The following is a 15077-nucleotide window of genomic DNA, read 5'->3' on the forward strand; positions in this document are numbered from 1 at the left end:
TAGTCATGCTGGCCACATGACCCGGAAGCTGTACGCCAGCTCCCTCGGCCAATAAAGCGAGATGAGCGCCGCAATCCCAGAGTCGGTCACGACTGGACCTAATGGTCAGGGGTCCTTTTACCTTTACCTTATGTGTGTGTTTAAAAAACCTCTAAGTCCTGCTTCTGTGCCTCTTGACAGTAGCCTGAGAGGCAGCAGTTTACCAGCCTTCTACTGATGCCATGGTCCCTCTAGCTCAGTCTACACTGGCTGGCAGCAATGCCCCCTCCAGAGTTTTCAGGCAGGAGATGATTTCAGCCATACCTGGAGATATATGTAGGGATTGAGCCCTGAGGCCTTTTGCATGCCAAGCAGATACCGCCATGACACTTCCTCAGATGTTTCTGAAACGCCTAGAGGGGTCTCAGTTCGGCTTGCAACCTAGAAATGCTTTCAGGAGGGGAGGAACAGGAGCCCTGGTTCTTGACTGGTGCAATGCCAGGGTCCCTGGCACCGACAACTGGGGGCACCCCCTCCAAAAAATATTTGGACTCTGCTTCCATTTCCTCCCTCTCTCCCCCACTCCTCATGAGTTTTGCTCTGTGCAGCACCTGACACAATGGAGGCAGCCCCCCCTCACCTTGGCTGAAAGCCAAACATTGCTGGGGAAGGCGGTGTTGTGTGCCAGCCATTGGGGTCTTTGCCTCTGGTCTCCTCCTTCCTTCTTGGGCCCCTCGCCTCCCCGCAAAGGAGAAAGCGGGGACGGAGCAATACAAAAAAACAGGCCATTTCCAAACCCTTACACACAGAGTTTTTTTTGGGGGGTAGCAGGGGCCGTGCGCACTCGACGAGTGAAACTCAAGTAGGTTTGGGGACAAAGCCGACGCCATGAGCCGGCAGCAGTGAACAGAGGTGCTTTTGTGGGGGTCCTCTGCTAAAAATCTTCCAGCTGAACAGTCTCTAATGAGCATCTTGGTCTCGCCGATGAAAAGCTGAGATGTGGATTTCGTTGATGGGGGAGGCCTGTGGGGAGGGGGGGAACAGTCAAAGCCTGACTTTGTCTTCCTTCCAACCCCCCTCTTCCTCCCCCCACTCCGGGCTTTTGTCCTCCTCCCTCCTCTGTCTCCCGGCACTTCTCAGTTGCTATTATCCCTCCATACAGGCAGCCGTACATGCAGCCGTTTGTCCCAGCCGAACCCGCACCTCCCCCTCCCGTCCTGGTCCTGCCCTTTTGGATTCCATGGCCAGCCTCTCTGAGCTGCATGCAGACAAAGTGGGGAAAGAGGCTGCCTCTGGGCTCCTGCGAAAGACAGGAAGAAAGGGGTAGTCTGTGCAAGGGGAGCCATTGTGCGCTCCTGGGGACAAAGCCAGGCTCTCTTTGCATTCAGTTGGGAGGCAGTAGGGAGGGGGGTGCAGCTCCTTCTCCTTCCTCCGATCGTTAGGGAACCTCCCCTCCAAATCCTCTTGCCACGCGCTGTCTTCCCTTTGCAGCCAGGCTCCCCCCTATCCATGTCTTGGCCACGCTGGCTGGCAAAGGGGTTGTTAGCTGCTGGGCTCAAGGGCACTTGGTGTGTGTTTGGTTCAGCTTCTGTGCCCCAGGCTCTCCGTGGGGGCTTCCCCGGGAACTCATCTGTATAGGAAGCTGCCTCATGATAAGTCATAGGAACATCAAGTGAGCCTCTTGGATCTGGCCATCTAGCATGATGTTTGCAGAGTGGCCAACCACAGCGGCCCACAATCAGGACCTGAGCACAGGACCTGTGGTTTCCAGCAAATGGGATTCAGAAGCATTACTGCCTCTGACCGTGGAGGCAGGGTGCAGCCATCGTGGTTAGTAGCCGCTGATAAACCTCTTCCTCTTCCTTCTCCATGAATCTGTCCAATCCTCTTTTAAAGCCATCCAGGTTGGTGGCTGTCACTGCCTCCTGCAGGGGTGAGTTCCGTAGTTTCACTGGCCTCCACTTCCTGCACCAGGCGCTGATTCCAAACCAGCTTCAAGGTCACAGCAATGAGAAGAGCCACCTATGATTCCTGTAAGGACTGGTCATACTGGTGTTCTGTGATCCCTTAGAGAGAGAAGGCTCAGAAGGTGTCCACAAGAGGCTTTTTGGCTGTGCCCCACCAACCTCTGGAATACTTTCTCATGCGAAACCCACCTGCTGCAGACATTGACATCTTTTCAGTGCATAGTTAAGACTTCCCTCTCCTTGCTCCCTGCCCAGGTTACCCAGCTGCTGATGGAATTTGAAAAGTTTTGAAAAGTTTTTAAACTTAATTGCAAGTTGCCTATGGGTTGCCCTGTGTTGGTTTTTGTTGTTGTTTATTAAGCTTACAAGTTGCTTTTTTACAAAAATAACTCAAATCAGCTTATAAGGAAATAGCACGTACATTAAAACCAGCAGAAAGGTAGACTCTTAAGTGCAGACGTGTTTCATATCTGGACCTCACAACTCTGGGGTTTGATATTAATGCACAAATGGACAACACATCCAAGAGAGTCAAACTAACAATCAAGCCACTACTGTTCAATCAACCTGGTGTAGTTCTGTGATATATATGCAACATCGATAGAACATGGTTATAGGCTCTGAGGACACCTGGCAACTTGTGGAATGGTACATTTGTTTAAATCTTTGAAGTTAATTGTAATTAAATGGACATTTGGTGCTTCTGCAGGAGGAGGGTGGCATGATTTAATATTCATTGTTGCTTCTTGTATAAATAAGTGAAAACAATAACATATTTGGGGGGGACCCAGTATAAAACAAAGATCTGTGTTGGGGTGGCTGACTCCCAATTTATTGATTGACTGATGGACTGATTGTCATGACCTGCTTGGTGTTGCCTCCTCCTCAGGCTTTTCTGGCCCCCATTGTGAGACTGACATTAACGAGTGTGACCCAGACCCTTGCCACTATGGGACCTGCCAAGATGGCATTGCCACCTTCACCTGCCTCTGCCAGCCAGGCTACACGGGGCGTCTCTGTGACATGAACATCAATGAGTGCCAGAGCCAGCCTTGCAAGAACGGGGGCACCTGCCAGGATCGGAACAACGCTTATAACTGCCTCTGCCTCAAAGGGACGACAGGTAAGAGTTCCCAGGGGTGTTCACTGCAGCAGTCTTTTTGTAAAAAAATAAAATTAAATCCTAAGGGATGCTTAGGTAAGGCGAAGGCTCAGGACAGACAAAGGAAAGTACTTCTGCACTCGGCACGTAGATTAGCTATGGGAATCGCTCCCATTTTCACAGGGGCCACATCATCGCCATTCTGTACTTGCAAGGAATTGATCCAGCAGCATGGCAGCACCTCATGCCCACTCGGGGATGTCCCAGTGAGAAGCCCACAAGCAGGAAATAAGAGCATAAGAAGAGCCTGCAGGATCAGACCAAAGGGTGCCCATCTAGTCCAGTGTCCTGTTCTTAAAGTGGCTAGCATGGAGGACAAGATCCCTTTCCCCTCCTGTGGTTTCCAGCAACTGGTATTCAGAAGCATTGCTGCTTCCCAACTGTGGAGGCAGAACATAGTCTTATGGCTAGTGGCCATCAATAGCCCTCTCCTCCTCCATGAATTTGACTAATCCTCTTTTAAAGCTATGCAAGTTGATGGGCATCACTGCCTTCATTGGGAGCGAGTTCCACTGATGACGGAAGAAGTCCTTTCTTTTATCTGTTCCAAATCTTCCATCATTCAGCTCCATTGGACACCCACAGAGTTCCAGCATTACCATAGAGGCAGAAAAGCTTTTCTCTATTTACTTTCTCCATGCCTTGCGTAATTTTGCAAATTTCTACCATGCCCTCTCTTGCCTTTTCTTTAAACTGAAAAGTCTCAAATGCTGCAGCCTTCCTCAGGTGAGAGGCTCAATCAGCCCCTTGTTGCTGTAGTATCCAGCTTGGGTCTCCCATCGTTCAGCCTGGACACTGAGATCCAGCTCCAAGAATCTTATTGTGAGAAGTGAGGTTAAGTGAATCAGGCAGAAGGCCTTCTCAGCAGCCATGGCCACGCAATGGAACGCTTCCCAGCGGATGTCAAGGAGATAAATACCTGACTTTTAGAAGACATCTGAAGGCAGCCCTGTATAGGGAAGTTTTTAATGTTTGGTGTTTTACTGTGTTTGATGTTTTAATCTGTTGGAAGCCACCCAGAGTGGCTGGGCCAACCCAGTCAGATGGACGGCATAGAAATAAATTCTTATTCTTATTCTTATTATTAAGGGCCCAATTGCGAGGTCAACCTGGATGACTGCGCCAGCAATCCATGTGACTATGGCAAGTGCATTGACAAAATCAATAGCTACGAGTGCACCTGTGAGCCTGGATATGCAGGTGAGGACGGGGGATGGGATAGGAGCAGAATGGGATCATAGAACCATAGAATTGTGGAGTTGAAAGGGACCTAAACCAACAATGGTTGCATTGCAGTGCAATGCAGGGAAGCCATTCTTGTACTGTACAGTGGTACCTTGGGTTACATACACTTCAGGTTACATACGCTTCAGGTTACAGACTCGGCTAACCCAGAAATAGTGCTTCAGGTTAAGAACTTTGCTTCAGGTTGAGAATAGAAATCGCGCGGCAGCAGCGGGAGCCCCATTGGCTAAAGTGGTACCTCAGGTTAAGAACAGTTTCAGGTTAAGAACGGACCTCCAGAACGAATTAAGTTCTTAACCCGAAGTACCACTGTACTATTTTTCAGCAGGATCACTGTCTCTAGCTTCCTAGAGCTGTCCAACCAGCATGATAGGGGAGCTAGTAGTCATTGGGAATAAGCCTCCACACCTTTTGTATGGATTGGATGGGCTCCCAGTGTCCCTCTGGAGAAGGTGCACAGGAAAAACCCTGAGGAGGAGTTATTCTGTCTGCTCCAACGCTCAGCATTTAGGAACACTGAAAATACAAGGTCCTTCTGTTCCAAGAGAACGGGGTGCAAGTTCTGCTAACCCAGAAATAGTGCTTCAGGTTAAGAACTTTGCTTCAGGTTGAGAACAGAAATCGTGCTCCAGCGGCAGCGGGAGGCCCCATTAGCTAAAGTGGTTCTTCAGGTTAAGAACAGTTTCAGGTTAAGTACAGACCTCCAAAACGAATTAAGTACTTAACCCGAGATACCACTGTATTGGGTTTTCTTTACAGCTATGGTGATTGGTTCTGGGTTGTGACACTGGGCCAGCCTGTGACCTCTTTCTCTTACCCAAACTTCACAGGGAGGATGTGCAACATCAACATTGACGAATGTGCCAGTAACCCTTGCCACAATGGAGGCACCTGCAGGGACGGCATCAATGGCTTCGTTTGCGTCTGCCCAGAGGGCTACCATGATCCCATGTGCCTCTCGGAAGTCAATGAGTGCAACAGCAACCCCTGCATTCACGGGAAATGCAATGATGGCCTGAATGGGTAAGCTTCTGGGGAGGGGGCTCTGGGGCTCTCTGCCTGGCATGGGGGAGTTCCCTCCACTGTCTCACATGGTCAGATGCAGCCCTTGCCAAGCTGAGAGTAGAGCAAGGTGAGAGGTTCCAGGATCACTTCCCAGACAGGCATCTCTCAGGTTCTCATAGTCACTTGGTTGGGTACCATGACAACAGGATCATCAATAATTATCTATTGATTTATATGGGGGAAAAAACCATCTAAGCGGTATCTATATAACACAGTAAGACAATTTTTAAAAAGAGAAAGAGAAATGTATGTACAACATTAGAAACAAAAAATATAAAGGAATATACAAAGGAATACATCATGGAAGCTACAAAATGACACTGAGCAGAAGGCAAAGTCCAAGAAATCTTACCAAAGCATTTTGGTTACAGAAGGAAATTTTTGATCGCTATCCTGCACATAACGATAGACAGTGGTTTAGAAGCTCCTTGTTGCAATTCCAACCTCACATTTGGTGGAACATGCTTTTAGTGTGGTTATCCAAGCAATGAAATCAGATTCCTAAACGTGGTGATTTGAAACCAGACATTGGGAAACTGGTATCACTTCATGAAGCCCAGGCATCACATTAAGAATTTGCTGCACAGTGAAGGAGTTACTAAGACTCTTGCTAAATGACTACCAGATGTTGAAAAGCTGGTATCCCTGCATCAAGTTCCATCAATTTTGTTGAATTAATTAAACTCAATAGTTTTAATTGGATTTTTAATAAATGTGCAATTAATCGTTACTGTTTTGAATTTTATTCTGCTGTTACCTTCCTTAGAGAGTTGTGAAAACCACTCTTCTGAATAATGCTTTTTATAGGTTAGGGAGCTGTGGGGATGAGTTGATGGAGCCAAGGGCACGGTGGCCCAACAAAATTTTGGGAACCACCGTTCTGTGTCTAGGGACAGTCTACCTCTGAATAACCGATGAAGGGGAACAACAACTGGAGAGTGTTCTTGTGCTCAGGTCCTATTGCAGCATCTGGTTGGCCACCATGAGAACAGGATGCTGGGATAGATGGTCCACTGGCCTGATCCATCAGGCTCTTCTAATGTTCTTTGAGTCTACTCTGAATAATTCTTGGTTTGCATTATCCTCCAAGCATCCGTAAGAGATGTAGTCTTCCTGTGACTTCATGGAATCTATGGGGTCAGAGGCAAGTTGCCCCTGAACGCCAATTTCTAGGAATCAAAAGTGGGGCTGTTGTGCTCAAGTCCTGCTTGTGGGTTACTGAATAGTGGCATCTGGTTGGCCAAGTGTGGGAACAAGATGGCTGGAGTAGATGGCCCATTGGCCTGACCAAATAGGCTCTTATGTTCCTATAACAGCCGCCATACACCAAGGAAAAGAGAGTCCAGAGAGGTTTCGGGAAGTGTCCCAGCTTAGTAGAACAGCAGATGTTTCCCAGGCAGAAAGTCCAATAGGGCTGGGACTGTCCACTTCCTGAAACTCTGGGGAGCCACTGCCAGCCAGTGTAGAGAATGCTAAGGTAGATGGGCCAAGAGTTTGGCAGCTTCCTGTCTTTGTTTGTCAGTTTGATGTCAGTTGCTAAGAATCACATGCAGGGAGGTGGCTAATACATTCAGGTCCTCCTTTTGTGGGCTTCTGTGAGAAGATGATGCTGGACTAGATGGGGCCTCCTTGGCCTGATCCAGCTGTTGCAGGACCCTTCTGAGGTTCTTAGAACTGTATACATGCACAGTGTCTGAAAGGAACAGGGCACCCAGGGGTGGCAGGATGGCAGCTGCTTTGAGCAGCAGACATTTGGAACCAAAGATTACAAGATGGATTACAAGATGGGTCTCTGTTGGGGGGGGGGGTGGCTGCTGCAGACACACAGTCTGCAGCAGCCCTTTCAATTGCCAACTTGGTGCCCGCCAGATTCTTTGGACCACAATTCACCTGTCAGGAGCAGGAGTTGTGTCATCCAAAACATCTGGAAGCCTCCACATTGGTCTTCACACATGCACATGCTCAGGGTGGGGCTCATGCGCGTTCTGCTTCTTAACGACAGCTACAAGTGCGATTGTGACCCAGGCTGGAGCGGGACAAACTGCGACATCAACAACAACGAGTGCGAATCCAACCCTTGTATGAATGGTGGCACCTGTAAAGATATGACCAGCGGCTACATCTGTACCTGCCAGGAGGGCTTCAGTGGTAAGAGGTCTGGGGAGAGCGGACAGGGAGTGCTTGCCCTGCCTTGAGCACACCATGAAGTGTGACTGGCCCATGGTGTAACGGGTAGTGTCATTCTACAGTCCAGTCAATAGGTGGCACTAGACTTCCTGGTTATAGCTGGGTGGAGCTTTCTGGTCACTGTTCTTGGTTGTTGTTTTTTGAGAGAGAGAAACAATCGAAACTGTATTAAAAGCCAGAAGAAAACAAAGCAGAAGGAAGAAACTTCGATTAAATGGAAGGATGGGGTTTCTTCAGGGGCCGTCGGAGGCTGTATAAAATGAGGCTGGGGGCCACAGGTTGCCCACTTCCAGGTGCTCCGAAGTTTTTGTAGCCAGTGCTAGTCTTGCTCTAGAGTAAACCCACTGGAATGAATGAGCCTGAGTTAGTCATGGTTATTAATTTTAGTGGGTCTGAGAAGGACTAGGACTTTCACCCCTAAGACCCCAAGGTGGGTCACAACAATTTAAAATACAACATTAAAAGCAGTTTAAACAAATTGCCTTAAATGGCTCGGTGCCACAATACCTCAAGGACCGCTTCTCCCCTTATAATCCATCCCAGACTCTGCGTTCATCATCTGAGGCCCTTCGGCGTGTGCTGCCTCCATGTGAGGCCCAGAGGGTGGCAGCACGAGAATGGGCCTTCTCCGTCATGGCTCCCCATTTGTGGAATCCTCACCCCTGGGAGGTTTTGCTGGCACCATCATCATATATCTTTAGGTGCCAGGTGAAAATGCCATTCTTCAATCAGGCTTTTGGCTACAGCCTTTTAAATGTTTCTGTGGGACGTGGGTGGGGTATTGTTTTGCTGTTTTGTTTTACTTATTTACTTGTTTTTATCCTCCATTTTATTCAGTGAACTACCCTCAGATCTTATGATGAAGGGCGGTATATCAATCAATCAAATAAATGAATGAATAAAATTGCAGGTCATAAGAATAGGGAGGATCCTAAACATATGCCTCTCAGGTGTGTCAGAGACCAGAGTGAGGAAGATACGTCATCAGCATGCCTGCTGAAAACCTTTCTATTCCTCCAAACCTATGCAGGCAATTAAGAGTACATCCCCGCAATGGCCTGTGGATGTTTGATTTCATTTATTTTTATTTTTAACTAGCTTCAAATTTTTAATGATTTTATTATTTGGTTTAATGTTTTTATGCTGTTTAAAACCACTGTAATCATAGATACAGCGGCATAAAAAAAGTATTTTTTATAAATAAAAGCTGTACTGTGAAGGTGCCAGGCACACCTCTGTTGAGAGGAAGTCTCACAGCATAGGGGCTGCCACAGAGAAGGCTCCCTCCCAGACACCTCCCTCATTATGGGAGTGGGAACTACCAAGAGGGCCCCCTTTGCCGACCACAATACCCAAGGAGGGTCTGAAGGGAAGGAGGCTGCCTCTCAGATATTTGGGACTTAAGTTGTTTAGGGTTTCAAATACTAATGTGAGCACCTTGAACTGGACCTGGAAATGGACTTGCAACCAGTTAAAGGCTTCAGGAGGCTGGCTTGGGAAGAATCCCAGCCTAGGAGTCATGGAGATAGGAGGCAAGCTTTGGCAGGTTGACCGTGCATGTGGGTCTCTCGATCTTCCCAGGTCCCAACTGCCAGACCAACATCAACGAATGCGCCTCCAACCCATGCCTGAACCAAGGGACCTGTATTGATGACGTGGCCCGTTACCAGTGCAACTGTCTTCCACCCTACACCGGTAAGAGACCAAACCCTGGATCAAAAACCTGTAGCTGTGGCAGCACAGGAAGCTGCTTTCTGCTAAGTCAGACCCATTGGTCCATCTTGCTCTACACTGACCAGCAGCAGCACCTCTTCAGGCAGAGAGTCTTTCTCAGCCCTGTCTGGAGATGGTGAACCTCGGGCCTTCTGTATGTAAAGCATCCATTGCATGCTGCTGAGCTATTGCTTTCCCCTTTAAATATAAAATAAGGTTCTAGTTCTCATGGTTCTGAATAAAGAGCTGTTTTAATGAGAAGCATAGAAAGTTTCCCATAGTTTTCTGGGAAGAGGGATTGATTATTAAACCGCTCTGGGAATTGTAGCTCTGGTGCGTGTGTGTGTGTGTGAGCAAATAGAGGTCTCTCGGACCCCTTAGCATACTGCTGTTTCCAGGATTCTTTGTGGGAAGCCGTGACTGTTAAAAGTGGTGTGGTACTGCTTTAAATGTATCTTACAGGCATGTCTTTCCTCCAAGAACCCTGTAATTTACTGCACACAAAGCTACAGTTCCCAACACCCTTAACAAGCTACAGTTCCCAGCATGCTTTTTTTTTTGGGGGGGGGAGGTGTCATAACTGTTTAAAGTGGCATGGTGCTGCTTTAAACATGGGGGCAGGTGTGATCTTAGCTTTTGTGCAAATCCGGAACTCAGGCCAGCAGAAGCACCTACGTCAAGGTTGTCTGAAGGGCTGCTTGCTCCTGTTTTCTGCCCTGAAATCAAAACCAGCTGGAAGAGTTTTCTAAACATAGGATGCTTCCTCCCGCTTATCATTTTCACATGCTCCTGAGTGGGGAGGGGGGAGGTCATCTTTTGGTTTGCTGGAACAGGAGGGACTCCTTTCCCACACTCACATTTTGCAGCACCTTGTTCTGTGAGAAAGCCTTCTTATATGAACCAGCTTTTCTTCAATGAGTCCATTTTTCACTTTAAAAAAAAATACTGCAAAAAGACTTTTCGCTCATGCCCTTGGATGCTTTCTTTTGGAATGATGGAGGCCTCTCTCGCATCACCTGCATAGGCAGGTCCATCAGCTTTGTAAGGGCAGGGATTTTCTGCTGAGTTGAGTCGTCCTCTGCCCCGTTTCCTGCTTCACAAAACAGCAGCATCCTGCACACAATTAGAGGAAGCCATGACTCCTTTCCTGCCTTGGCCAGTTGCTGTGGAAACAATCCAGAGAAAAATGGGGGAGTCAAAGGCCCCCTTCTGGAAAACAGCAAAAGGGTCCTTGGATGGTAAGGGCCTGACAAGGGAGATAACGTAAAATGTGGGGAATATTGGCTTCGTAAACAGGAAGACAATGGGACAGAGGTGGGGAAGAGAGAAAATATGAGTTAAGTTGAACTCACACACCCCACACAAATAGTGTTCCCTTATTGGGGTCGCCCTGACAGCATGCAGAAGCATGTGAAATTTGGGAACGTACCTTTCCAAAGCACCCCTTAACAAGGGATAAGAAATACAGTGGTATCTCGGGTTAAGAACTTAATTCGTTCAGGAGGTCCGTTCTTAACCTGAAACTGTTCTTAACCTGAGGTACCACTTCAGCTAATGGGGCTTCCCGCTGCCACTGCACAATTTCTGTTCTCATCCTGAAGCAAAGTTCTTAACCCGAGGTACTATTTCTGGGTTAGCGGAGTCTATAACCTGAAGCGTCTGTAACCTGAAGTACCACTGTATGTTTCTTTCCCGAGAAGAGAATCTCTTGGAAAATCTCTCAAGGCTCCCAGCAAGACCCTGAAGACCCACAGGCCAAAGGGCACAGAAAAGTTTGTAGGAATGTGTGTTAATCTGTCTCTCTCTCACACACACGAAAATTTTGCACAGCATGTTGCTTCTCCATGCAGACACAGATCAGCCCAAGTCTTATTGGGCAGCATGAGAAAACCATAGCATGTCCATGAGATTTTCAGGGCGGGTACTGGACCAAGAGAATGTAAGGAGCTTCCTTCTACTGAGCAAAGACAATTGGTCTGTCTAGCTCAGGATTGTCTACACTGGCTGGCAGCAGCAGCCTCAGCACAAGTAGGGACATAGGAAAGTGCCTTATGCTGAGTCGTTGGTCTGTCTAGCTCAGGATTGTCTACTTGACTGGCAGCAGTGATACTATAGGGTTTCAGGTGGGGAACATTCCCAGCCTACCTGGCGACGCTGGCAGGAAATGAAACTGGGACCTCCTGCATGCAAAGCCTGTTGAGCTGCTATGGCTGTTCCCCTGACCAAATGTGTGGACTCTCCTCAACTTTGATGTATTTACACTCCAGGGCCGACCTGTCGGGATGTCCTGGCTCCATGTGCAGACGGTCCCTGCAAGAATGGTGGCAAGTGCAGAGAATCTGAAGATTTTGAGAGCTTCTCTTGTGCCTGCCCTCCAGGGTGGCAAGGTAAGGGTTTGGTTCCCATTCCATGGTCTCCAGAGGTGCCCGCATGCACATATGTAGTGGTGGTGGTGGTGGTGCCTGCTTCATTCACTGCAACAGAATACAGGGATGACCTCCAGTTCAGACAACTTTAGAAAGGGGTTCAGTGAATTCATGGAGGAGGAGCAGGATGCCAATGACTGCCAGTCACAATGGCTATGTAACTGCCTCCACTGTTGGAAGAAGTAAATGCCCCCGAAGTTGTTGGGAATCACAAGTGGGGAGAGTTGCTGCTGTGGCACTCAGGTGCTGTTTGTGGGCTTCTCATTGGGGCATTTGGTTAGCAGCTGTGAGGACAGGATGCTGAGCTAGATGGGTCCCTTTTGGCCCAATCCGGCAGATCTCTTGTGAATGGCTTTAAATGTGGATTAGACAAATCAGTGGAGGAGAAGACTATTGAAGGCTGCTAGCCCCAATGGCTATGCTCTGCCTCAGTGGTTGGAGGCAGCAATGATTCTGGACACCAGAAACTGGAAACCAGAGGTAGTAGGGGTTGCTGTTGTGCTCGAATCCTGCTGGTGGGTTTTTCATGATTGACATCTGGTTGGCCACTGTGAGAACAGGAGGCTGGACTTTGGCAGGATGCAGCAGCCAGAACAGTCAGACTTAATAGACTGAGCCTTCTATTTCTTATAAACTATTGGTTGTATCCAAGTAAGTCCTCAGAGTAGACGTGCTGAAATCAGTGGACCTATGTTAGTCATGATCTCGGGCCTGTCACTGCCTTTTAGCCTAGCCTACCTCACAGGGCTGTTCTGAGGATGAAACGGGGTAGGAGGAAAACCATGTACACCACCTTGAGCTCCTTGGGAGGAAAAGGTGGGATATATATGAAATAAATAAATAAGATTAAAATAACATCTGTGTTCATTAACTTTAGGGGATATACTGTTGAGTAAGACTACTGTTAGATGCAACCATATATCGTTGGTTTTATTTTATTTTTTAAATTTGGACCAATGCAAATTATGTTCTGCTGTGTGCAGGTGGTAAAATAACTTTTTGAGAGTCTCTTAGGTCTCCTCCCCCACCCAACTCCCTCAACACTGAGACTGAGAAAAAGAGAGTATTGCATCTCGGCTTTAAATAAGAAAGATACCCTGAACAGGCCCCAGATAGCTCCCCCCCCCAAAAAAAACCCCACCTCCCTCACTCTTTCTCTCTCTCTCTAGTGGCAGGTTACTTGATTTATTGCCTGAAGCGACAACCGCTATATAGGTCTTGGCTTGCCTAGGATGCACCTGCCTTCCTGCAGCCCCTTGCTCTGTGGTTCGCTGTTAATCTTCTCCCTTTGCTCTCTATTCCTGCTTTCTTGTTGCTGGTGCCTTTCTGGGCTCATTTACAAAGAGCCACTCCTCTTCTCTTCTCTTCTCTTCTCTTCTCTTCTCTTCTCTTCTCTTCTCCAAGGACATCAATGATTGTATTTGGCGCTAGCCTCAATTGTTTTGCATGTTGTCAGTGAGCTGATCCCAAAATGACAGGCATTCATTTGCAATCCCTAGACAGCCCCAGGACAGGCAGGAAACTCAGCCTGAAAGTCTGTCTTAAAGGGGTACACTTCCTTTCTCCCCTTTCCAGCACCTGTTTCTTCTAATGATTTTTTTCCAACCGTGGTTTACCATTACACCACAAACCATGGTTAGCATTGGGGAGCCTGTGCTATGTCTGCAGCAGGCAGATATTAAGAACATAAGAAGAGCCTGTTTGGTCAGGCCATTGGCCCAGCTTTCTGTTGCCACAGGGGCCAACCTGATGGTCAAATGGGAAGCCCACAAGCAGGACATGAGTGCAACAGCAGGAATAATAATAATAATAATAATAATAATAATAATAATAATAATAATTTATTATTTATACCCCGCCCATCTGGCTAGGTTTCTCCAGCTACTCTGGGCGGTTTCCAACAGAATATTAAAATACAATAACTTATTAAACATTAAAAGCTTCCCTAAACAGGGCTGCCTTCAGATGTCTTCTAAAAGTCTGGTAGTTGTTTTTATCTTTGACATCTGGTGGGAGGGCGTTCCACAGGGCGCGTGCCACTACCGAGAAGGCCCTCTGCCTGGTTCCCTGTAACTTGGCTTCTCACAGTGAGGGAATTGCCAGAAGGCCCTCGGTGCTGGACCTCAGTGTCCGGGCAGAACGATGGGGTGGAGACGCTCCTTCAGGTATACTGGACCAAGGCCGTTTAGGGCTTTAAAGGTCAGCACCAACACTTTGAATTGTGCTCGGAAACGTACTGGGAGCCAGTGTAGGTCTTTCAAACCGGTTTTACATGGTCTCGCGGCCACTCCCAGTCACCAGTCTTAGCTGCCGCATTCTAGATTAGTTGTAGTTTCCGGGTCACCTTCAAAGGTAGCCCCACATAGAGCAAATTGCAGTAGTCCAAGCGAGAGATAACTAGAGCATGCACCACTCTGACGATACAGTCTGCGGGCAGGTAGGGTCTCAGCCTGCGTACCAGGTGGAGTTGGTAGACAGCTGCCCTGAACACAGAATTGACCTGCGCCTCCATGGACAGCTGTGAGTCCAGAATGACTCCCAGGCTGCGCACCTGGTCCTTCAGGGGCACAGTTACCCCATTCAGGACCAGGGAGTCCTCCACACCCACCTGCCTCCTGTCCCCTCAATCCTGTCTTGTCAGGATTCAACCTCAATCTGTTAGCCACCATCCATCCTCCAACCACCTCCATACACTCACACAGAACCTTCACCGCCTTCACTGGTTCTGATTTGAAAGAGAGGTAGAGCTGGGTATCATCCGCATACTGATGAACACCCAGCCCAGCCCCCTGATGATCTCTCCCAGCGGCTGCATGTAGATGTTGAAAAGCATTGGGGAGAGGACAGAACCCTGAGGCACCCCACAAGTGAGAGCCCAGGGGTCTGAACACACACTCCCCACCACCACTTTCTGAACGCGGCCCAGGAGGAAGGAGCAGAACCACTGTATAACAGTGCCCCCAGCTCCCAGCCCCTCTAGACGGTTCACAAGGATGTTATGGTTGTTGGTGCCAAAAGCCGCTGAGAGATCCAGCAGAACTAAGAAACAGCTCTCACCTTTGTCCCTAGCCTGCCAGAGAGATCATCGACCTGTGTGACCAAGGCAGTTTCAGTCCCATGATAAGGCCTGAATCCCGACTGGAAGGGATCCAAATGGTCCGCTTCTTCCAGGCGTGCCTGGAGTTGTTCAGCAATCACTCTCTCAATCACCTTACCCAATAATGGAAGATTTGAGAATGGGCGATAGTTGGCCATATTGGCAGCATCTAAAGATGGTTTTTAAATAAGCGGTTTGATAACCGCCTCTTTCAGCAGGTCTGGGAAGGCTCCCTC

The 15077-nt window shown here is 48.3% G+C and overlaps 1 protein-coding gene across 2 annotated transcripts in view; it reads left to right on the forward strand.

Annotated features, from left to right (window-relative positions):
• The window catches only part of NOTCH1 (notch receptor 1), a 101143-nt gene that overhangs the window by 54725 nt on the left and 31341 nt on the right, over positions 1–15077 (forward strand). For both annotated transcript variants that reach the window (XM_079961175.1, XM_079961176.1), the window contains 6 exons: positions 2836–3069; positions 4198–4308; positions 5184–5376; positions 7421–7566; positions 9187–9300; positions 11586–11705. In XM_079961175.1, coding sequence (XP_079817301.1) covers positions 2836–3069; positions 4198–4308; positions 5184–5376; positions 7421–7566; positions 9187–9300; positions 11586–11705 — 918 coding nt within the window. The remainder of the gene's footprint in view (positions 1–2835; positions 3070–4197; positions 4309–5183; positions 5377–7420; positions 7567–9186; positions 9301–11585; positions 11706–15077) is intronic.

Source organism: Podarcis cretensis (assembly GCF_951804945.1).
Source record: "Podarcis cretensis genome assembly, chromosome: Z".
NCBI classification, from domain to species: domain Eukaryota; kingdom Metazoa; phylum Chordata; class Lepidosauria; order Squamata; family Lacertidae; genus Podarcis; species Podarcis cretensis.